This window comes from Lampris incognitus, chromosome 17, assembly GCF_029633865.1.
Source record: "Lampris incognitus isolate fLamInc1 chromosome 17, fLamInc1.hap2, whole genome shotgun sequence".
In the NCBI taxonomy this organism is placed as follows: Eukaryota; Metazoa; Chordata; class Actinopteri; order Lampriformes; family Lampridae; genus Lampris; species Lampris incognitus.
Genome location: NC_079227.1, coordinates 26,083,784 through 26,108,134, shown reverse-complemented (window position 1 = coordinate 26,108,134; position 24,351 = coordinate 26,083,784). Strand labels below are relative to the sequence as shown.

At 43.3% G+C, this 24,351-nt stretch overlaps 1 protein-coding gene across 2 annotated transcripts in view; it reads left to right on the top strand.

The window, feature by feature from the left end:
- dock1 (dedicator of cytokinesis 1) overlaps nt 1–24,351 on the top strand; it is a 350,480-nt gene that overhangs the window by 74,975 nt on the left and 251,154 nt on the right. For both annotated transcript variants that reach the window (XM_056297765.1, XM_056297766.1), the window contains exons 17-19: nt 717–820; nt 1,629–1,812; nt 22,217–22,314. In XM_056297765.1, the coding sequence (XP_056153740.1) occupies nt 717–820; nt 1,629–1,812; nt 22,217–22,314 (386 nt within the window). The remainder of the gene's footprint in view (nt 1–716; nt 821–1,628; nt 1,813–22,216; nt 22,315–24,351) is intronic.

Below are 24,351 nucleotides of genomic sequence, written 5' to 3'. Positions count from 1 at the left end.
CTTGTTAGGCTGACTGCTCTTTCTTTCATTGATAAGAAGAGGGTGGCATTTTGCTCTCACGCACATGCTTTCTCCCTCACTAGTCATTTTTCTTTCCAGAATTTGCTGCAAGTCAACCACACATACAAACAAACACCCACAGGAGTTCTGCACACCCACACACATGCACAATAGATCAGAGCAGCGGCTAAGACTTTGGAGGGGGGGGGGCATTCGGTTGTTGTGCTCCCTGCCATCAAAAGTCATTTTGAGGGCTGACTCAGCAGACGATCCATAATGCCGAGATTTGTGCTGGGGATTATGAACCTTGTTTGTTAACAAAGTCGGCCTTGTTGTGCGGCTAATTGCACAGGAGTGTCTTTCTAACAGGGCTCGTGGTTGCCAGGAAACTTTAGTCAGGACTCGGGTCTTCCTTAAAAATCCACACCTTCTATTGTACATACAGTATAAATACGCACTTCCATATAGACACACAAACACACACAATACAGGTGCACGCACGCACACGCTCTCTCTCTCTCTCTCTCTCTCTCTCTCTCTCTCTCTCTCTCTCTCTCTCTCTCTCTCAGACACACACACACACACACACACACACAATTGCACTAAAAGTCCATCAGTCAAATGCTAACCATTGAACATTGCCCCACCCCCCCATTCTGATCTCCTGCCCACCTGACATGTCATCTTTCCTCTTGTCATCATCCCTTCTCCCACAGCCAAAGACAAATCAGAGAAGATATTCGCCTTGTCTTTTGTGAAGCTGATGAGATATGACGGGACAACACTCAGGGACGGTGAACACGATCTCATTGTGTACAAGGTAATACCCCAGCAGCCAGCCTGTGTGAGGCTCAAACCATCCCATGTCTCTCACTGTGATTTCCCATCTGTAGGTCCAGTCCATGCCAAGGCCATGATAGAGATTAGTCTCAAGTGGAAAATGGGCCCAACTTATTAGGTGCTTCTGTAATAAGAGCTTCAGTACCTACTATGGATGATTGTGTATTTATCCTCTGTCAACTCCCACATTACAATCAAATTACTTTCCAATTAAAATGCCTCGTATAATGATACCTTTGCGTCAGGGCTCTCATTTATGTAAATCAAAAAAGTTAATGTGGGGGAAAAAAAATCACCCAAATGAGATATTTTTTTTCACCCTGTTTTTTTTTCGCACAGAAGTTGTCAAATGTTGTTCAGAGCGACTTTTACTGGAGGCTATAAGAGTTATCAGCTTGTCATGTTAGTACCAGCAGGGATGGAGTCAATTTACTTTCATTCACAATTCATTCTACCAGTAGGACTTTTGGTTTGCTGACAGGGATCACAATCAAAATGCCAAAAAAAAAACCCCCCCAAAAAACAAATGCAAATCACAGCAAAATTACCTGCCAATTCAGGATGTGGGTTTTAATTTTAGGGCAAACATTGGTCTGTTATTAGTGTGAAAGAGTTTTTTTATATATATATATATATATATATATATATATATACCAAGCTGTGTTAGCTTACAGAGGATGGCTCTTCTCACTGATATGACCGATTGATAACTACTTTTTTCATTATTTGTTGAAATTACTCTATTGTATAAGTGAGCGTGACCTAATCTTGTCAATCTTGTCAACCAGGCAGAAGCAAAAAAACTGGAAGACTCGTCGCTTTACCTGAACTTACCTGCCACCAAGATTGAGCTGGAGGAGAAGGGTTACTCTGCCACAGGGAAGAGTACCCAGAACCTTGGCAACTGTACCATTAGCAAGGACTCTTTCCAGATCTCCACCCTGGTCTGCTCCACCAAGCTTACACAGAATGGTAATGGGCTCTATGCTTCTCATTTGAAAACTCATTCGCATGCTTTTGTCGTTCTGTTTCATCCTATCATTTCCCAGTACCATTCACTTTCTTCTGAAGCTGTATTTATGGTAGTGAATTGCATTGATTAAATGAAGCTTCAGTACTAGAAAAGTCAAAGAACTTGCCATATGATGCTGATCATATTAATTCAAAATTCTCCCATGTCATGATGAACATTTGAGCTTTAATGGGTCGTGTTTATAAATTCTGAAAATAAATGTAGACCTTTTGTGCAATTTCCCCCTGTAAAATACCTCAATTTATGCCTGACAGCATGCCATTCAGTGTTCAATGTGAATTCAGTGTTGAATATGAATGTGTCTCCCCGTACTCCTCCAATGTGCCATCAAACTTCAAATAGCCACCAATCTCCCAAACTAAACCGAAAACTAGTGGAACTAAATTCACAAAAACGATTACTCTAATATTGCTTGAACAATAACTGTGAAGAGGGTTATGATGACTTTTAGTGGCTAGATGAATAATTGTGTGCATGGTTAATATGGAAAGATAAAACGCTAGAAGACACCTGGGATAAAGCTGTTGACAAATTCAGGGATGAACACTAAGATGACTCTGAGACTTGGTGATTGCATTCAGACATGGTGTCTGTCTGGTGGCCAGTTACAATAGGAATAAGGTTAAAGACAACTGTCCAAAGTGTAGTTGGTATGTGTATGTGACTCACTCAAACAAACTGTGCTGAGAGGTTTTAGGCTTGTGTGTGGTCATACACGAGTGTTTTTGTGTGTGTGTGTGTGCGCACGCGCGCGCGTGTGCGTGTCTGTCTGCAGCTAATCTTGCAAACTACTGAACCTATCAGCCTAAATTCTATTTGCGCACAGTTATGACTATATGATCATGAACCTCTCGTGGTTGTGGTAATTAAAAACCTTTGAAAAACATTTGTTTTCACTATCGCTGTGCCCTCTCTTCATTCATTCATTCTTCAGTCTAGCTCTCTCGACCTACGCCGCTCTCTGTCGCTGCTTGATCTAGTCAACCGTGCTGTGTCACTTATGCACTGAATAAACAATTTCGGGCCTAATACTGACCCCTGAGGGACTCCACGATTAATATCCATGCATGTTGATTTATGCTCATCCATCTTCACAAATTGTTGCCTGTTTCTTAAATAGCTTCTCAACCAATTCAGCACAACTCCTCTGATACCATACCTTATCAAGTAATATATTGTTATCAATGGTATCAAAAGCTTTTTTTTAAATCTATAAATATTCTTACTGCATACCTTTTTTGTCTATACAATTAGTGAGTTCTTTTATTAATTCAATTAGCACCAATGATGTTCATCTGTTTGTTTTGAATCCATACTGGCTGTCAATCAGCAATTTGTGCTTCTCAATGAATTTGCCTAATCTGTCAGTAAAGAGTTTTTCCAATATCTTGCGGAATTGGGGAAGTAAAGAAACAGGCCTGTAATTTGTGAAGTGTCGTCTATCTCTAGTTTTATATAATGGTATAACCTTTGCAATTTTCATTTTGCTTGAAAATTGACCACATTTAAATGACAAGTTACAGATGTGAGATAGTGGTTTTGCAATCCCATCGATTACTTTTTTGACTATTGTCATATCTGTTTTATTCCAGTCAGTAGAAGTTTTGTTCTTACATTTGCTTACAATATCCATGATTTCCGTTTCTTCTACTGATCTAAGAAAAATTGAACTTGGCTTTCTAGCACTATAGTCATCATCAGCCCCGTCTTTGGTCATTTCTGGGCCATTGATTTTTTTTTTGCCGATTTTGGTCCCACGCATAAAGAATCTATTGAAACCACACTTACCACATCATCCATATTATTAATGGTCTTACCATTATCGATAAAACACTAAGGGTAACTTGAGTCTCTAGATTAATTTCTAATAATGCTGTTTAATACACACCATATACCTTTAATATTGTTTCTTATTATTCTCTAATATTTTATTAGAGTATTCCTTCCTACATATCCTCATGATATTAATGAATTATTTTTATATTTTTTTATATTTCTTTTCTGCCTCTTTAGTTCTATACTTTATGAATTCTCTATATAATAGAATATTTTATTTTTGCAGGCATTTTGTAATCCCTTTGTGATCCATGGACTACCTGTATATTTTTGTTCCCTGCTGTATTGTTTTATTGGGCAATTTTTGTCATATGATAATTTGAATATTTTTCAGAATGTGTCATATACTTTGTCAATATCTTCGTCGTATATTCTCCAATTTTGTGTTAGGAATTAATTTCTAAATGCATTCATGGATTCATTTGTCCTTACTCGCTTGTATTTCAAGTTATTGGCGTCCTTATCCTTCTTGTAGTTACTGTCATAGACTGCAAAAACTGGTAAATGGTCACTGATGTTATTTATTAATAGCCCGCTCTCAGTATTGTCTTCCATAAAATTTCAGAATCAGAATCATGTTTATTGGCCATGTAGGTTTGCACAAACATGGAATTTGACTCCAGGTTCATGGCTCTGTCAGTGTAATTAAATATAGAATAACAACACTACAACACAACAATCTTCATATATATATATACGTATATATATACGTATATATATATATATATATATATATATATATATATATATATATATATATACACACACACACTACCGTTCAAAAGTTTGGGATCACCCAAACAATTTTGTGTTTTCCATGAAAAGTCACACTTATTCACCACCATATGTTGTGAAATGAATAGAAAATAGAGTCAAGACATTGACAAGGTTAGAAATAATGATTTGTATTTGAAATAAGATTTTTTTTTACATCAAACTTTGCTTTCGTCAAAGAATCCTCCATTTGCAGCAATTACAGCATTGCAGACCTTTGGCATTCTAGCTGTTAATTTGTTGAGGTAATCTGGAGAAATTGCACCCCACGCTTCCAGAAGCAGCTCCCACTAGTTGGATTGGTTGGATGGGCACTTCTTGCGTACCATACGGTCAAGCTGCTCCCACAACAGCTCAATGGGGTTCAGATCTGGTGACTGCGCTGGCCACTCCATTACCGATAGAATACCAGCTGCCTGCTTCTGCTCTAAATGGTTCTTGCACAATTTGGAGGTGTGTTTAGGGTCATTGTCCTGTTGTAGGATGAAATTGGCTCCAATCAAGCGCTGTCCACTGGGTATGGCATGGCGTTGCAAAATGGAGTGATAGCCTTCCTTATTCAGAATCCCTTTTACCCTGTACAAATCTCCCACCTTACCAGCACCAAAGCAACCCCAGACCATCACATTACCTCCACCATGCTTAACAGATGGCGTCAGGCATTCTTCCAGCATCTTTTCATTTGTTCTGCGTCTCACAAACGTTCTTCTTTGTGATCCAAACACCTCAAACTTGGATTCATCCGTCCACAACACTTTTTTCCAGTCTTCCTCTGTCCAATGTCTGTGTTCTTTTGCCCATCTTAATCTTTTTCTTTTATTGGTCAGTCTCAGATATGGCTTTTTCTTTGCCACTCTGCCCTGAAGCCCAGAATCCCACAGCCGCCTCTTCACTGTAGATGTTGACACTGGTGTTTTGCGGGTACTATTTAATGAAGATGCCAGTTGGGGACCTGTGAGGCGTCTGTTTCTCAAACTAGAGACTCTAATGTACTTATCTTCTTGCTCAGTTGTGCAACGCGGCCTCCCACTTCTTTTTCTACTCTGGTTAGAGCCTGTTTGTGCTGTCCTCTGAAGGGAGTAGTACACACCGGTGTAGGAAATCTTCAATTTCTTAGCAATTTCTCGCATGGAATAGCCTTCATTTCTAAGAACAAGAATAGACTGTCGAGTTTCAGATGAAAGTTCTCTTTTTCTGGCCATTTTGAGCGTTTAATTGACCCCACAAATGTGATGCTCCAGAAACTCAATCTGCTCAAAGGAAGGTCAGTTTTGTAGCTTCTGTAACGAGCTAAACTGTTTTCAGATGTGTGAACATGATTGCACAAGGGTTTTCTAATCATCAATTAGCCTTCTGAGCCAATGAGCAAACACATTGTACCATTAGAACACTGGAGTGATAGTTGCTTGAAATGGGCCTCTATACACCTATGTAGATATTGCACCAAAAACCAGACATTTGCAGCTAGAATAGTCATTTACCACATTAGCAATGTATAGAGTGTATTTCTTTAAAGTTAAGACTAGTTTAAAGTTATCTTCATTGAAAAGTACAGTGCTTTTCCTTCAAAAATATGGACATTTCAATGTGATCCCAAACTTTTGAACGGTAGTGTATATATATATATATATATATATTATAAATACAAGGACTGACTTATACAGGTGAAATAAGAGGTGATAAAGTGCAGTGGTGCAGAGACTATATCAGAGATGCTGAAATAGGTGTTAGCAGGTTATTTACATACATGCCTGAGATCGATGGACATGACAGAGCGTACCAGTATACGTACAATGTAGAGTACAGTATATACAAAATGGTTGCATTTATTGACAGCGTTAAGCATTAATTTGAATGACAGCCCGCAGAAAGAAACTTTTTATATCTGGTTGTTTTGGGGTACAGTGCTCTGTAGCGCCTGCCAAAGGGTAGGAATTAGAACAGGTTGTCCAGGGTGTGATGGGTCTACAGTGATGTTGCTTACCCATTTCATGAGTTTAGAGGTGTATACATCCTGAATGGAGGGCAGGTTGGCACCAATGATTTTCTCTGCAGACCTAACTGTCCATTGTAGTCTGTCTCTGTCCTGTTTGGTGGCCAAACCAAACCAGACAGTGATGGATGTACAGAGGACAGACTGGATTATTGCAGTGTATAACTGAATCAACAGTTCCTGAGGCAGGTTGAATTTCTTGAGCTGGTGGAGAAAGTACATCCTCTGCTGGGACTTATTGATGATTGTGTCTATGTTGGATACCCACCTTAGGTCCTAGGAGATTGTGGAACCCAGAAATCTGTAGGTTTTCACCATAGACACCGTGCTGTTGAGTATGGTGAGGGGGGGCAGTATTAGGGGGCTCCTCCTGAAGTCAGTCCACTGTCATCTCCACTGTTTTGAGCATATTAAGCTCCAGGTTGTTATGACTGCACCAGATAGCCAGCTGAGCAACCTCCCATCTATATGCAGACTCGTTACCATCCCAGATAAGGCCAATGATGGATGTGTCGTTTGCAAACTTCAGGAGTTTAACAAACGGGTCACCTAAGGTGCAGTCATTTGTGTAGAGGGAGAACTGTAGAGGGGAGAGCACACATCCCTGGGGAGTGCCAGTGCTGAATGTCCGGGTGCTGGATTGGATTTTCCCCAGCTTCACCAGCTGCCTCCTGTCAGGAATTTTTTTTTTTGATTTTCCCCTTTTTCTCCTCAGTTGTATCTCGCCAATTACCCCGCTCTTCTGAGCTGTCCTGGTCACTGCTCCACTGCTCCCCTCTGCTGATCCAGGGAGGGCTGCAGACTACCACATGCTTCCTCCGATACATGTGGAGTCATCAGCTGCTTCTTTTCACCTGACAGTGAGGAGTTTTCCAGGGGGATGTAGCGCATGGGAGGACCATGCTATTCCCTCCAGTTCCCCTTCCCCCCTGAACAGGCACCCTGACCGACCAGAGGAGGCGCTCGTGCAGCAACCGGGCACATACACACATGCGGTTTCGCCTGCAGAAAGGGCCTACGGTGTCTGTAGGGATGCCCAACCAAGCCAGAGGTAACACGGGGATTCAGACTGGTGATCCCCATGTTGGTAGGCAACGGAATAGACCACCACGCCACCTGGACGCCACCCGGAAGTTTTTAATCCACTGGTAGATGGGGGCTGGTACAGTGAGCTGGGTGAGTTTGGAGTGGAGCATATCTGGGACGATGGTGTTGAATGCTGAGCTGAAGTCCACAAACAGGACCCTTGCGTATGTCCCTGGAGAGTTTAGGTGTTGGAAGATTGGAAGATGTAATGCAGTCCCATGTTGACTGGATCATCCACAGACCATTTGTTCAGTAGGCAAACTGCAGGGGGTCGAGCAGGGGGGCCTGTGATTTCCTTCAGGTGGGCCAATACCAGTCTCTCAAAGGATTTCATAACTACAGACGTTAGGGCAATGGGCTTGTCATTTAATCCTGTGATACAGGGTTTCTTGGGGGCTGGGATGAAAGTGGAGCTCTTAAAGCAGGAGGGGACTTCACACAGCTCCAGTGATTTGTTGAAGATCAGTGTGAAAATGGGGGCCAGCTTGTCAGCACAGACTTTAAGACAGGAGGGTGACATGCCATCCGGGCCCGGTACCTTCCTGGTCTTCTGTCTCTGGAAGAGCTGGTGCACATCCTCAACACAGATCCCGAGTGCGGGTGGGAGTTCAGTGGGGAGGGGGGAGTGGCTGGCAGGGAGTGCAGTTGGTTGTATATTGTGGTCGGAGAGGGGAAGGGATGTGAAAGTTTGATTTTCAAACCTGCAGTAAAACCCATTTAGGTCGTCAGCCAGTTGATGGTTCCCTGCAGTGTGGGGGGATGGTCTTCTGTAGTTGGTAATGTCTTTCAAACCGTTCCAGACTGATGCTGGGTCGTTGGCAGAAAACCTTTTTTTCAGCTTTTCAGAGTAGCACATTTTTGCCACTGATCTCCTTTGTGAGTGTATTATTGGCTTTGTTATACTGGATCGTATCTCCACCCCTGTAGGCTTCCTCTTTGGCCTGATGAAGCTGCCTGAGTTTAGCTGAGAACCAGGGCTTATTGTTGTTAAAGGTTTTGGTGGGCACACACATGTCCTCACAAAAGCTGATGTAAGATGTCACAGTGTCAGTAAGTTCGTCCAGGTCTGTAGATGCAGCCTCAAAAACACTTCAGTCAGTGTGGTCGAGGTAGGCCTGGAGCTCCAGTTTTGACTCATTGGTCCATTTCCTTACAGTTTTAACCACAGGCTTTGCAGATTTTAGTTTCTGCCTGTAGTTTGGGTTAAGATGAATCCGACAGTGATCAGAGATGCCCAGGGCTGCATGGGGGACAGAGCGATAGGTATCCTTTAATATATTGTGTAGCAATGATCTAGAGTGTTTTTGTCTCTGGTGGGACATTTAACATGCTGTCTGTATTTTGACAGTTCATGGCTGAGGTTTGCTCTGTTTAAAATCCCCAAGGATTATGAACAGGGAGTCTGGAAATTTGCACTCCATGTTTTTAAATTGATCAGCCATGTGTTTTAACGCCTCTTTAACACAGGCCTGGGGTGTGACATAGACACCGACAAGAATAAATGATGAAAATTCCTGCGATGAATAGAACGGGTTACAGTCAATGAAATAGGTCCCTATGTGAGGGCTGCATGATTTCTTCAACACTGTGACATCCGTACACCAACCTTCATTTATGTAGAAGCATATGCCGCCACCCCGTTTTTTCCCCAACAGCTTCCTATCGCGGTCTGCCTGGAGAAGTTGGAACTGCAGCAGTTGAAGCGTGTTGTCTGTGATATGCTTCTAAGCCAGGTTTCAGTGAGACACAGGGCGGCAGATCTGGAAAAGTCAGTTTTTTTCTGTTTAGGAGTAGAAGTTCATCCATCTTTTTTTTGTTGATTTTCCCCCTTTTTCTCCCCATTATACTTGGCTAATTACCCTATTTTCTGAGCCGTCCCGGTCACTGCTTCACCCCCTCTGCCAATCCAGGGAGGGCTGCAGACTACCACGTCTCCTCCAATACATGTGGAGTCGCGAGCCGCTTCTTGACAGAGATCCCTCTTCTGTTGCACTCCCTGAGGTTTCTTCCTATTTTTTCCCCCTTGTTAAAGGTTTTTTTTAGGGAGTTGTTCCTTAGCTGATGCCAGGGTCTAAGGACAGGATGTTGTGTTGCTGTAAAGCCCCTTGAGGTAAATTTGACTTGACTTGAAAGTGAGGAGTTTCACCAGGGGGACATAGCGTGTGGGAGGATCACGCTATCCCCCCCATTTCCCCCTCCCCCTGAACAAGCCCCCCAACCGACCAGAGGACCCGCTAGTGCAGCAACCAGGACACATACCCACATCCGGCTTCCCACCCGCAGACACAGCCAGTTGTGTCTGTAGGAATGCCTGACCAAGCTGGAGGTAACACGGGGATTCAAAGAAGTTCGCCCATCTTGTTGGCCAGCGAGCAGACATTCGCCAGGTGGACTGACGGGAGGGCAGTTCTAAATCCCCGCTGCCGCAGTTTTAACGAGCAGTCCGGCTCACTTTTCCCTTCGGCGTCTTCGGCGTAGTCCACACAGGGCTATACCAAAGAAGACCTCAGCAAGACTTTCGTTAAAATGTTCAATTAAAGTCGACAAAAAAGTCTGTTCAGTTTGTTCAGTGGACAGTTGGAGACTTAAAAGTTCTTCCCTGCTTCATGTCATCAGTGAGTGGGCACTGGAAACTAAACAAATAAACAAAAACAGAAAAAGTACAAAAGAGGGCAGAACCGAGGCGACCGTCTGTGTAGCCATCTTGCTTTACAACATTCCATAACATTTGTGAATATATTATCTATTAGTGTGGCACAATGTGATGTAATTCTGCTAGGTCATGATTTTTGGATATAAACTCATGCTCTACATTGCATTAAGTTGTTCCTGAGAGCAGGATAAGCGGTTTGGCTAATGGATGGATGGATAGATGGATTCAACAGACCTATATTGAAATCCCCACAAATGAACATTACCTTTTGAATTGTTTTAGCCACATTTTTCTTTTCTTTTTTTTTTTTTTTTTTACATACATATTTCTATTGTAATTCATTCTAACACATCATCAACCACTGTTGTCATGTTTTCCAGCACCTTATAACTGAAGCTTTTTTTTTTATCCATGTACAAAGCCATACCCCCTCCATTCTTGTTTTTCCCTGTCCCTATAATTCAATTCATATCCAATCAGCTCAAAGTCCACACCCTTCTTAGGTCTGAGCCACGTCTGATAATAGCTATTATATTGAATGGTTTCTTGAATTGACTTAAATATTCTTTGTTTTGGAAGTTGGCATATAGGCGTCTGCTGTTAAAGCGAACAATTGATATTTTATGATCAGACTTAACCTTAATGTTGAACTGATCATCTGCGTAATAACAGCAATTGTTGATATTATTGAAGAAATTGTTTTCCGGGTGATATCATTTTCCATATCTTGTGATTTATGCTCAGTATATTCAAAAGTTTTCAATCCCAATTTATCATATTGTGTAATCGTTGTTCATCATTATCTCCAGACAGAGATGAATGACTTCTTTCAGAACTTGTCATGGTTGTATGTAGTATATCTATTTAGTCACTCTTTGTTTTTTCATTTCCATGTGTTGTTCTTTTGGAGTCACTGGTATTTTTCCAAATCTGCTATGTCTCTGATGACCAGCACTTGAGCTTCTTCTGGTGTTTCGCTCAATTTTATTAAGATTTTGCAGTTTGCTGACCATGTAGATCGGCACTTCCCCTACTTTCTCAGGAAGCGTGCCTTTCTGGTGATGTCCGCATTCCTTTTAGTGAGATGTTCGTTCAGGTAGACATCTGATCCCTTCAGCTTTTTTCCCTGCCTTAGCAGTGCATTTTTATGCTTTCTGTTCGAAAACATTATTATTATGGCTGCTTTATCGCTGTTGTTTTTCCGAGGGAGAGGGTGGGGTGACATGCCTCAATATTGTTATTGTACACTTCAATTCCCTTAGACTGAAGGAAAGCAGCTACCTGTCGCTCCACAGAGTTTGAACCTGGCTCGCTGAATTCCCCACCATTCATTGTCATCGCTACCTGGGATTTAGTCTCCAGCCTGGTGACAATGATGTCATTCATTCACGCGTACTGCTCCAAATTGGCAACCCGGTTCTCCAGCAAGACAATCCTCTTTTCTTTCTCAGCTTTTTGTAGCCTCAGGGCCTTGACTTCTTCCACCAGGTCTACAATTTTTTCTGTTGTAGTCTGACCACTGCAACCTCCTCCATCAGAAAGTTGAGCGATCTTTTTATATCATCAACTTCCTCAGCTGCAGGATTCTTTTTTGGTCCCATGGCATTTTGTTTTGCCTGCTAGTTAGCTTAGTCAGCCGTCGGCTCAGCTGGTGTCTTTTTCAGTCCGACTTGCAGTGTCGCAATCCAGGCAGTGGTCAAAGCCAGATACAGTGCATCCAGAAAGTATTCACACCCCTTCACGTTCCCCACATTTTGTTATGTTTACAGCCTTATTCCAAAATGGATTAAATTCCTTTTTTTTCTCATCAATCTACACACAATACCCCATAATGACAAAGTGAAAAAGGTTTTGTAGAAATTTTTGCAAATTTATTAAAAATAAAAAACTGAAATATTGCATGTACAAAGGTATTTACACCCTTTGCTATGACACTCAAAATTGAGCTCAGGTTCATCCTGTTTCCACTGATCATCCGTGAGATGTTTCTACATCTTGATTGGAGTCCACCTGTAGTAAATTCAATTGATCGGACATGATTTGGAAAGGCACACACCTGCCTATATAAGGTCCCACTGTTGACAGTGCATGTCAAGAGTCGAAACCAAGTCATGAAGTCAAAGGAATTGTCTGTGGACCTCCAAGACAGGATTGTATCGAGGCACAGATCTGGGGAAGGGTACAAAAAATTTCTACAGCTTTGAAGGTCCCGAAGAGCACAGTGGTCTCCATCATTCATAAATAGAAGAAGTTTGGATCCACAAGGACTCTTCCTAGAGCTGGCCGCCCAGCCAAACTGAGCAATCGGGGGAGAAGGGCCTTGGTCAGGGAGGTGACCAAGTGCCCCATGGTCACTCTGACAGAACTCCAGCGTTCCTCTGAAGAGATGGGAGAACCTTCCAGAAGGACAACCGTCTCTGCAGCACTCTACCAATCAGGCCTTTATGGTAGAGTGGCCAGACGGAAGCCTCTGCTCAGTAAAAGGCACATGACAGCCCGATTGGAGTTTGCCAGAAAGCACCTAAAGGACTCTCAGACCATGAGAAACAAGATTCTCTGGTCTGATGAAACCAAGATTGAACTCTTTGGCCTGAATGCCAAATGTCACGTCTGGAGGAAACCAGGCACCTCTCATCACCTTGCTAATACCATCCCTACAGTGAAGCATGGTGGTGGCAGCATCATGCTGAGGGGATGTTTTTCAGCGGCAGGAACTGGGAGATTAGTCAGGATCGAGGGAATGAGGAATGGAGCAAAGTACAGAGAGATCGTTGATGTAAACTTGCTCCTGAGCGTTCAGGACCTCAGACTGGGGCGAAGGTTTACCTTTCAACACGACAATGACCCTCAACACACAGCCAAGACAATTAAGGAGTGGCTTCGGGACAAGTCTGTGGATGTCCTTGAGTGGCCCAGCCAGAGCCCAGACTTGAACCCCATTGAACATCTCTGGAAAGACCTGAAAATAGCTGTGCAGCGACGCTCCCCATCTAACCTTACAGAGCTTGAGAGGCTCTGCAGAGAAGAATGGGAGAAATACCCCAAATATAGGTGTGCCAAGCTTGTAGCTTCATACCCAAGAAGACTTGAGGCTGTAATCACTGCCAAGGGTGCCTCAACCAAGTACTGAGTAAAGGGTGTGAATACTTATGTACATGCAATATTTCAGTTTTTTATTTTTAATAAATTTGAAAAAAACTCTACAAAACCTTTTTTGCTTTGTAATTTTTCACTTTGTCATTGTATGTAGATCTACATACAATCTACATACATTATTGTATGTAGATTGATGAGAAAAAAAAGGAATTTGATCCATTTTGGAATAAGGCTGTAACATAACAAAATGTGGGGAAAGTGAAGGGGTGTGAATACTATCTGGATGCACTGTATCTCTGTCGTAGATAATATAAGGTCTGTAATCCAAAATCAGTTGTTAACTGCAAAATTATTTTCAAAAACCAAGGACAAAGAGACAGGAACGAGAGAATTGTTTCATGAAGGGATCAAACACAACTTAGCTGACTTACCCACAATGCGCTGGGCTCAACAGTGTGTTCAAGATCAACGGGTGACAGCGCCCGTCTCCTTAGTACTGTTGTGATTCATATGTGTTGTAAACTGCTGCTTGATGTTAACTATCTTGTTAGCTACAATAAATGTTACAGACTGACTTTTCAACAGAAATGAATGTTAGCTAACCGTAAATATGGTTGACGGTGACACTGTTTTGATTGCTGGCCCTATGAATTTGGATGGAGTCCTCCATTAGCTTGCCAGCTAAATGTCGAGCAGCATTAGCTTACATAGCTGATCAAATAGTTGAGTTTGTGATTGTAAAATTAGCTGGTAAACAAAGTTGATAGCTAGCTACAATATCAGCTACAATATCAGAGGGGCTAACATCACTAACTTGAGGAACCAAGGGGTTATATACACTGCAAACATTAGGGATGGGTAGATCAATTCCCAAAGTATCATGCCTCCGATTCTCATGTCTTATTTTGAGAATCAATATTAACATAGGATAAATATCAGAATGAGCCTCCCTCTTGTTCATTAAGGTTTTCTTTCCAACCCAACACAACACTATCTGATTTCACTGATTAGTAAAATCACACTGGTGTGATTTCACATGATTGGGCACTACTCCTTTACAAGTATGACCTGTACGAAAATAATATTTCACATACACCTCACTCCTTGAGTATGTCATTTTCCTTTTACCTGTTCCTCACTAACTCTTGCTCAAGACTTATCCTACTTTCCTTTATACTTCTACCGCACTTACTTTTCATCTCTTTGCCACTCGATCTGCCCGTAGATTTTAGGCCTTCTTTAATGAGGGGCGGACAGCTCAGCTCAAATTACTGCTTTCAATCAAGGACAAATCACTTTTGTTTTACATGGTGCTGTGGAGAGTTATGCCTATTAGACCAAGAAAATCTGATTCTTTGACCCATGGCTCACAGATTAAGGACTTTGACCTCTGCGCTTGCCCACCCCCTAAACCATAGGGTTTGACAATGTCCCGAGTGTGGACATCACGGTAAACCCCCTTGGAATTGCCAGTCTTTCCAGAGCTACATACATACACCTTTAGTTGCCTCATGTCCAGTGTTTGAAGAGATGTCAGTGAAAAGCTGGTCTGGGATATCCAAGGCTCTCATGTCTGAGCGTTGGCTTACTGGACACGTGCCCTTTGCTCTGATCCCACAGAGCGAAGCCCTTCTGAATGTGTGCTGCATTTTCTAGGGGCGATGATGCATTGCCTTTTTCTTTGTTTGGCAATTAAGGACTGAGCAACCTTTTTTCACAGAGCCAAAATGAAATGAGAGGACTTCTTCACTCTTGTCAGTAATGCTTGGCCACAGATGTCAGGGAAGTGAAAATGAACACAAAGAGAGACAGATGGAGACGACAGGGGACAGAGTCACTGCAGCCCCAACACTGACTTGAAATAAAATTAATTGTTTTACCTGCCCAAAGTAAGACCCCGTTTGAATAATAAAACCCTTTTTTTTCATGATGTTACAGAGACAATTTAAAACGGTGGAGCAGAGATGTAGTAAGAGAGAGAATGTTTGGAGTGAGCTGAGGAAGCAAAATCGATATAGCGTAGCTTCCAGGACATTACAGTCTGGTCACATAGCACATGCAGCACAGTGGTAGAGCATTCCCCGGGCACACTTTTCACAGACTGCTGCTGCAAAGGTGAAGGTACAGTTCCCCTGCCTCAAGGCTTTCTACCAAGTTGTTACCTCTGAAGTTGGTTTCGCTCAGCCCCAAAGAGGAAATGCTATGAGATTGTCATTTTTCTATAACCCCCTAGTGCCCGTTACAACATAATCCCATCTGAGAGGACAAAGCTGTTTTTTTCCCTTTTTTTTTTCTTCTTATTTTTTCATCAGAAACTCGGCAGCCCTACATATTAACCCAAGGTAAGGCTAGGAAGGGTCGACGGCTCTGGGTCTTACATTGACGGAAGTATTCTCTGGTGCAGCAACTACCTTTCATTAAAGGGGACTGAGGCTCTGGGTCTTGCTAACTATACACTTTCTAATCTCCCTGGCTATGGTGCGGTGGGGGGCCTCTTTTACAATACCTTGAACAACACCTTGAACATTTCCATGAGCAGATTTGCTAATGTTAGCTAACACCTTAAAAAAATACACATTCGAATTGTAATTTCAGCATTCGATTAGGTTTTTTTTTTTACTATTCGATTTATATTCGACTCCCCAGATTTGTTCCAAAAGCCCTACTAGACAGCAGTGTCGTGTTCATCAGACGAAATGTTGGCCAAAAAGTCTTGAACCACAAAAAAGAACAAAACAATTGCAAAAACCCTCTGCAATCCTTGTGTTGTTCTGTCTTTGAGATATATATATATATATATATATATATATATATATATATATATATACATACATACATACACACACACACACACACTCACTGGCCACTTTATTAGGTACACCTTGCTAGTACCGGGTTGGACCCCCTTTTGCCTTCAGAACTGCCTTAATCCTTCGTGGCATAGATTCAACAAGGTACTGGAAACATTCCTCAGAGAGTTTGGTCCATATTGACATGATAGCATCACGCAGTTGCTGCAGATTTGTCGGCTGCACATCCATGATGCGAATCTCCCGGTCCACCACATCCCAAAGGTGCTCTATTGGATTGAGATCTGGTGACTGTGGAGGCCATTTGAGTACAGTGAACTCATTGTCATGTTCAAGAAACCAGTGTGAGATGATTCGAGCTTTATGACATGGCGCGTTATCCTGCTGGAAGTAGCCATCAGAAGATGGGAACACTGTGGTCATAAAGGGATGGACATGGTCAGCAACAATACTCAGGTAGGCTGTAGCGTTGACAGGATGCTCAATTGGTACTAAGGGGCCCAAAGTGTGCCAAGAAAATATCCCCCACACCATTACACCACCACCAGCAGCCTGAACCGTTGATACAAGGCAGGATGGATCCATGCTTTCATGTTGTTGACGCCAAATTCTGACCCTACCATCCGAATGTCGCAGCAGAAATCGAGACTCATCAGACCAGGCAACGTTTTTCCAATCTTCTATTGTCCAATTTTGGTGAGCCTGTGCAAATTGTAGCCTCAGTTTCCTGTTCTTAGCTGACAGGAGTGGCACCCGGTGTGGTCTTATGCTGCTGTAGCCCATCTGCCACAAGGTTTGACGTGTTGTGCGTTCAGAGATGCTCTTCTGCATACCTCGGTTGTAATGAGTGGTTATTTGAGTTACTGTTGCCTTTCTATCAGCTCGAACCAGTCTGGCCATTCTCCTCTGACCTCTGGCATCAACAAGGCATTTTCACCCACAGAACTGCCGCTCACTGGATATTTTCTCTTTTTCGGACCATTCTCTGTAAACCCCAGAGATGGTTGTGCGTGAAAATCCCAGTAGATCAGCAGTTTCTGAAATACTCAGACCAGCCCGTCTGGCACCAACAACCATGCCACGTTCAAAGTCACTTAAATCACCTTTCTTCCCCATTCTGATGCTCGGTTTGAACTGCAGCAGATCGTGTTGACCATGTCTATATGCCTAAATGCATTGAGTTGCTGCCATGTGATTGGCTGATTAGAAATTTGCGTTAACGAGCAGTTGGACAGGTGTGCCTAATAAAGTGGCCGGTGAGTGTGTATATACACTACCGTTCAAAAGTTTGGGATCACATTGAAATGTCCATATTTTTGAAGGAAAAGCACTGTACTTTTCAATGAAGATAACTTTAAACTAGTCTTAACTTTAAAGAAATACACTCTATACATTGCTAATGTGGTAAATGACTATTCTAGCTGCAAATGTCTGGTTTTTGGTGCAATATCTACATAGGTGTATAGAGGCCCATTTCAAGCAACTATCACTCCAGTGTTCTAATGGCACAATGTGTTTGCTCATTGGCTCAGAAGGCTAATTGATGATTAGAAAACCCTTGTGCAATCATGTTCACACATCTGAAAACAGTTTAGCTCGTTACAGAAGCTACAAAACTGACCTTCCTTTGAGCATATTGAGTTTCTGGAGCATCACATTTGTGGGGTCAATTAAACGCTCAAAATGGCCAGAAAAAGAGAACTTTCATCTGAAACTCGACAGTCTATTCTTGTTCTTAGAAATGAAGGCTATTCCATGCGAGAAATTGCTAAGAAATTGAAGATTTCCTACACCGCTGTGTACTACTCCCTTCAGAGGACAGCACAAACAGGCTCTAACCAGAGTAGAAAAAGAAGTGGGAGGCCGCGTTGCACAACTGAGCAAGAAGATAAGTACATTAGAGTCTCTAGTTTGAGAAACAGACGCCTCACAGGTCCCCAACTGGCATCTTCATTAAATAGTACCCGCAAAACACCAGTGTCAACATCTACAGTGAAGAGGCGGCTGCGGGATTCTGGGCTTCAGGGCAGAGTGGCAAAGAAAAAGCCATATCTGAGACTGACCAATAAAAGAAAAAGATTAAGATGGGCAAAAGAACACAGACATTGGACAGAGGAAGACTGGAAAAAAGTGTTGTGGACGGATGAATCCAAGTTTGAGGTGTTTGGATCACAAAGAAGAACGTTTGTGAGACGCAGAACAAATGAAAAGATGCTGGAAGAATGCCTGACGCCATCTGTTAAGCATGGTGGAGGTAATGTGATGGTCTGGGGTTGCTTTGGTGCTGGTAAGGTGGGAGATTTGTACAGGGTAAAAGGGATTCTGAATAAGGAAGGCTATCACTCCATTTTGCAACGCCATGCCATACCCAGTGGACAGCGCTTGATTGGAGCCAATTTCATCCTACAACAGGACAATGACCCTAAACACACCTCCAAATTGTGCAAGAACCATTTAGAGCAGAAGCAGGCAGCTGGTATTCTATCGGTAATGGAGTGGCCAGCGCAGTCACCAGATCTGAACCCCATTGAGCTGTTGTGGGAGCAGCTTGACCGTATGGTACGCAAGAAGTGCCCATCCAACCAATCCAACTTGTGGGAGCTGCTTCTGGAAGCGTGGGGTGCAATTTCTCCAGATTACCTCAACAAATTAACAGCTAGAATGCCAAAGGTCTGCAATGCTGTAATTGCTGCAAATGGAGGATTCTTTGACAAAAGCAAAGTTTGATGTAAAAAAAATCTTATTTCAAATACAAATCATTATTTCTAACCTTGTCAATGTCTTGACTCTATTTTCTATTCATTTCACAACATATGGTGGTGAATAAGTGTGACTTTTCATGGAAAACACAAAATTGTTTGGGTGATCCCAAACTTTTGAACGGTAGTGTATATATATATATATATATATATATATATATATATGTGTGTGTGTGTGTGTGTATGTATGTATTATCATTTGTTTTATTGAAAGCTTTAATACAGGGATAAGAAAGATGGGGATCGATTCACTTAAGAGAAGAAAGAAGAGAGCCACTTCATTTTGTCATTGTAGGTTTCAATGAAATTAGTTCTCTGCATCCTGTTGTATAGGAGCCATGGTCAGCTGCAGCGCCCGGGGACCAACTCCAGTTCCTGGGTTCGAGCCCTGAGGTTGTCCAACCTTGGGGGTCGTTCCGGGTTATCCTCTATGTGGAGTTTGCATGTTCTCCCCGTGTCTGTGTGGGTTTCCTCTGGGTGCTCCAGTTTCCTCCCACAGCTCAAAGATAAGTAGGTCAGGTGAATCGGCCACACTAAAATTGTCCCTAGGTGTGAATGTGTGTGTCAGCCCTGTGATGGTCTGGTGGCCTGCCCAGGGTGTCTCCCTGCTTTCTGCCCAATGACTGCCTGGATAGGCTCCAGCATCCCCGCGACCCTGAGTAAGGGTAAGCGGTTTGGGTAATGAATGAATATATATAAAATGTATAACAGGCTATTGATAACACTGGATTACCAAGTTCACCGCTAAACTGAAGGTCAGGCTTATTTAAGCTTATTTAGTAGAGTATGTCACTCTTTCATAAGCAGCTAACTGTGCTATTGTTGTAGACCATTCTTTGTAATGGGGTGGGTGTTTCTTCCTCCAGTGTCTCAGTAGTATCCATTTGGCTGTTGTAAGAGCCAACATAATCCATCTCTTTTCGAAGGAGGAGCCCTGGAGCTCAGTGGTTGAGCGCAAGATAGACAGTTTTGCAGAGATTTGGAACTTTTTGTTTAGGACTTCAAACACGGTCTCTTGGATATTATTCCACCAGTACTTAAGTGTTGGGATTTTGTGTTTTGTCTGTATACATTGTGTCAGCTCTTTTGCCCCTATCCCATTCGACAAATCAGTGTTGGAATGATGCATTGGCCCCACAGACATGGCGGACCCGCCATTGAGATTTTGGAGGTTTGCATGTTCCCATCTCGGTAACCCATACAAAACAGGTCCATCCATAAACCCCGTCCCCACATTTTAACACTGACGTTTATGTGTATGCAAATGTTTATTTGTACCTGCCCACCCCGAAGCATGTTCAGCCCTCATTCTTCCCCTACCCCCCGTCCCCTGCGTCCCATTTTTCTCAATGCCCATCTGTGGCCCAACATGTCGCTGCTGTATTTATGTGGTAGGTCATCACAAGTATTATCCATCTTTGTTCTCCACCTGCTTAATTCATATTCCCTTTATCGTAAAGGGGTTGTTCACAAAGTCGTTTCACCTGAAGATGAGGTTAAAATAAAATCTCTAAAGCTGTTCTCCGTGGACTACCTCATTCATAGTCCCCCATCCCCACAGCTGAGATAAAACATTCTTTTTTTAATCAAGCTGGATTTATGCAGCCGGTTGCCCAGGACTGGGCCCAGGACTGCAGCTCGTCAAGTGGCCGCTGTGTCTTCCCAGGGTATTTGCACTTTGGTGCTCTAAATAGAGAAGTAGCAGGAATCTATCCACAGCAGAGCCTGGGAGTGGATTTGGCCTGCCAAGGACATTTTAACATGCTGCTCCTGACCTTGGCAGGGGCAGAGGGAGAGAGAATTTATTTTACATAGAAATGATCACTTCAGAGCAAAGTGTATTGAGTTACACCAGAGGTTCACAGGGAACTGCTCCTACTGCATGGTTGTGTGATAAAGCTGTTACTATGGTAACACGACGGCCACACTTTAAATCCGGTGCTGTGATAAGATTTGCTGCCAAACAGTCACATTCTGAATATCAATCACGGCCTTACGGTGGGTTAACGTTTGCATTCACAGGTGTTATCATAACAAAAAGGAGAAACAAGCTCCTTGTATATGGCACTATAAATGTGGTTCAGACTGTGAACGCTAGAGTGCTTACTTTGTCAAAATTAGACTAAAATGAGGCTGTTAAGAAGTGGACAAACACTGAAATGGCAAAATGAATTTTTAATTTATTTCACATGGGAAATGGCAATGTAATTTACACTCGAAAATGTCATCTCTCTTATGCTGCTACTTTCCATCTGCTAGCTGTGTGTCTTCTTTCAAGCTTTTTGCCAGCAAAGGCTCCCGTCCCTGAGCAGATGCTATTCGTTGTGTCTAACTCGCACTGTGATTTCCTGGTAACTCCAAAGCAAAACCTCTTGCTCTAAAGTAGTGGCAATGGATCCCCCTCCCTAACTGCTGCCTCAGTACCACGTCCGGTAAACACCGTGACCGTCTTTTAGTTCCTCTCACGCTGTGTGGATGTCCTCCAACAGCAACACCACACTGGAATGAAAGATGCTTCTTTGGTTGATTGATTTATCCTCATTTCATTCCACTTGTCTCTCCGAGCTGCCCAGCTGTCAGTTTTAAAATCTATATCTGCTTGAGATGGAAAACCCTTGGTCATTTAGATAAGACCAAGTGAGTGGTGGACCCTTTTAAGTTTGGTAGAGCAGCAGATGATACACATCCATCACCGTGGCTATATACTCAACATTGGGGGTGGGTGCGAGGCGGGAACAAGCTTCCAATGAGATGTTAGGGGACAGGTTAGCCGGCCAAGGCTTCTCTGTAAACTGCGATGTACTTATGCAAGCTGTTCGTACAGTGTTTGTCTGGCTAATGCTGGTTCAGGAATCTGTGATATACAGTTCCTTGCAAAAGTATTCAACCCACTTGACAGTCATCACTATCACTAATTTTTTTTTTGTCCATGTATTTAATATAGAGTATATGACTAACTCATACTACCTCATGCCAAAGCCCCCCAAACTGTCCCATTAATGGCCTACCCCAGGATTTATTTGATTGTTGTTCACAGGTCTGCAAGATGCAGTGCCTGAAAAAACTGAGATGCTTGAATTTCTTTAAAGGCCCTCTGTTTGATAATGTGTCAAAGGGGGCCTGAATGGAAACTGTCTTGGGAAAGATTAACGACATCATGACTCATCCTCATAAATAGTAATTTTCCATGAACGCACTAAGGGATCTCACAAAATGGTATTTTACGTTTCATCATAATACGGCTCACTGACGCAATAATGAAAATGTATAAGTGGATGTTAACGCTGTACATGTGTAAATAACTGATGGGCCTTTTATTGTTTTTTTTTCTTCTAGTGGACCTGCTTGGCCTGCTGAAGTGGCGCTCCAACACCAGCCTCCTGCAACAGAACCTCCGACAGCTCATGAAGGTGGAGGGCGGGGAAGTCGTTAAGGTCAGAGGAATAAATTGATGCTCAGACCCTGTGGTTTCAAATACACTTGGCTTCTGTATGTCACGACGACCGGATGCTGAAGGAAAATCTTCCCGTGTTTCTATGCTGTAGCAAACTGTCTGTTGATCACAGTGTCATGGCTTTTTCTGTACATATTCATGAAGATAATCTTTACTAATGAATCTTAATCAAAGCGAGCTTCTTTTTTTAGGGAGGGGATTTTTTCCCCTTTTTCCTCCCCAGTTGTACTTGGCAAATTATCCCACTCTTCCGAGACATCCTGGTTGCTGCTCCACTCCCTCTGCCAATCCGGGGAGGGCTGCAGACTACCACATGCCTCCTCTGATACATGTGGAGTCGCCGGCTGCTTCTTTTCACCTGACAGTGAGGAGTTTCACCAGGGGGATGTAGCACATGGGAGGATCACGCTATTCCCCCCAATTCCCCCTCTCCCCTGAACAGGCACCCCGACTGACCAGAGGAGGCGCTACTGCACCGACCAGGACACATACCCACAACAGGCTTCCTACCCACAGACACAGCCAATTGTGTCTGTAGGACTAGGGACCAAACCGGAGGTAACATGGGGATTCGAACCGGGATCCCCGTGTTGGTAGGCAACGGAATAGACCACTACGCTACCTGGACGCCCCTATCAAAGCGCTCTTCTGATTGAATGCACAGAAGCAGAAATGTCTCAACAGTCTGTGATATAGACAGTCCAATCAATCCTCGTTTCTTTTTTCTTTTTTCCGAAAGACAAAATGTCTTGGCAGCCTGAATTCACCACTTGTCAAGGAAAGAGGGAGGATGTTGTTTCTTTTAGAGAATCACCAACCAAAAGGAAGAATGTAGCACCATACACAGTCAACAGTTTGGTTGCCCTGCTGTCAAAAATGTTGGCGGGGGGCGTCCAGGTGGCGTGACGGTCTATTCCGTTGCCTACCAAGACGGGGATCTTCGGTTCGAATCCCTGTGCTGCATCTGGATTGGTCGGGCGTCCCTACAGACACAATTGGCCGTGTCTGCGGGTGGGAAGCTGAATGTGGGTATGAGTCCTGGTCGCTGCACTAGCGCCTCCTCTGGTCAGTCAGGGCGCCAGTTCAGGGGGGAGGGGGAATAACGTGATCCTCCCTCGTGCCACGCCCTCCTGGCGAAACTCCTCACTGTCAGGTGAAAAGCGGCTGGAGACTCCACATGTATCGGAGGAGGCATGTGGTTGTCTGCAGCCCTCCCCGGATCGGCAGAGGGGATGGAGCAGTGACCGGGTTGGCTCGGAAGGGTGGGGTAATTGGTCGGAATACAGTTGGGAGAAAAAGGGGGTAAAATCAGAAAAAAAAATGTTGGTGGGCCCTTAAGGTATCCGTCATAGGCCAGATGAATAAATCAGTATCTGGTGAAAGACTTGCATAGTTTGGTAGGCCCCTCGCTCAGGCGGTTTTAGATTGGTCAGTACTCGTGTCAGCTCTGCCTATACTTCCTCATTAAACCGTAAGGGTGCGATTACCGTTTCCCCCACAGTGACACCAAGTTATTCTCCAAAACAACATGGAGTTGTGTACGCTGGCATGCGGCTGTATAGTTATGTGATATTTTCAGCTCGTCGTTTATACGGTAATTTAGAATATGTAAATCATGGATTACAAAATTTAGGTCCCAGATGAAGTATATAGAAGAAGTTTTTCAGAGTTTGCGGTTTTGATTTTTGACAGTTCACGTTCATCTTCATCGCCACAAGACAATGTTTGCCCTTGGCAGCCTTTTTTTTTCTTCTAACCCCCCCCCCCCCCTTTCTCCCCAATTGTGTCTGGCCAATTACCCCACTCTTCTGAGCCGTCCCTGTCACTGCTTCACCTCCTCTGCCGATCCGGGGAGGGCTGCAGACTACCACATGCCTCATCTGGTACATCTGGAGTCACCAGCCGCTTCTTTTCACCTGACAGTGAGGAGTTTCACTCGGGGAAAGTAGCGCGTGGGACGATCAGGCTAGTCCCCCCCAGTTCCCCCTCCACATCTGAACAGGCGCCCCAACTGACC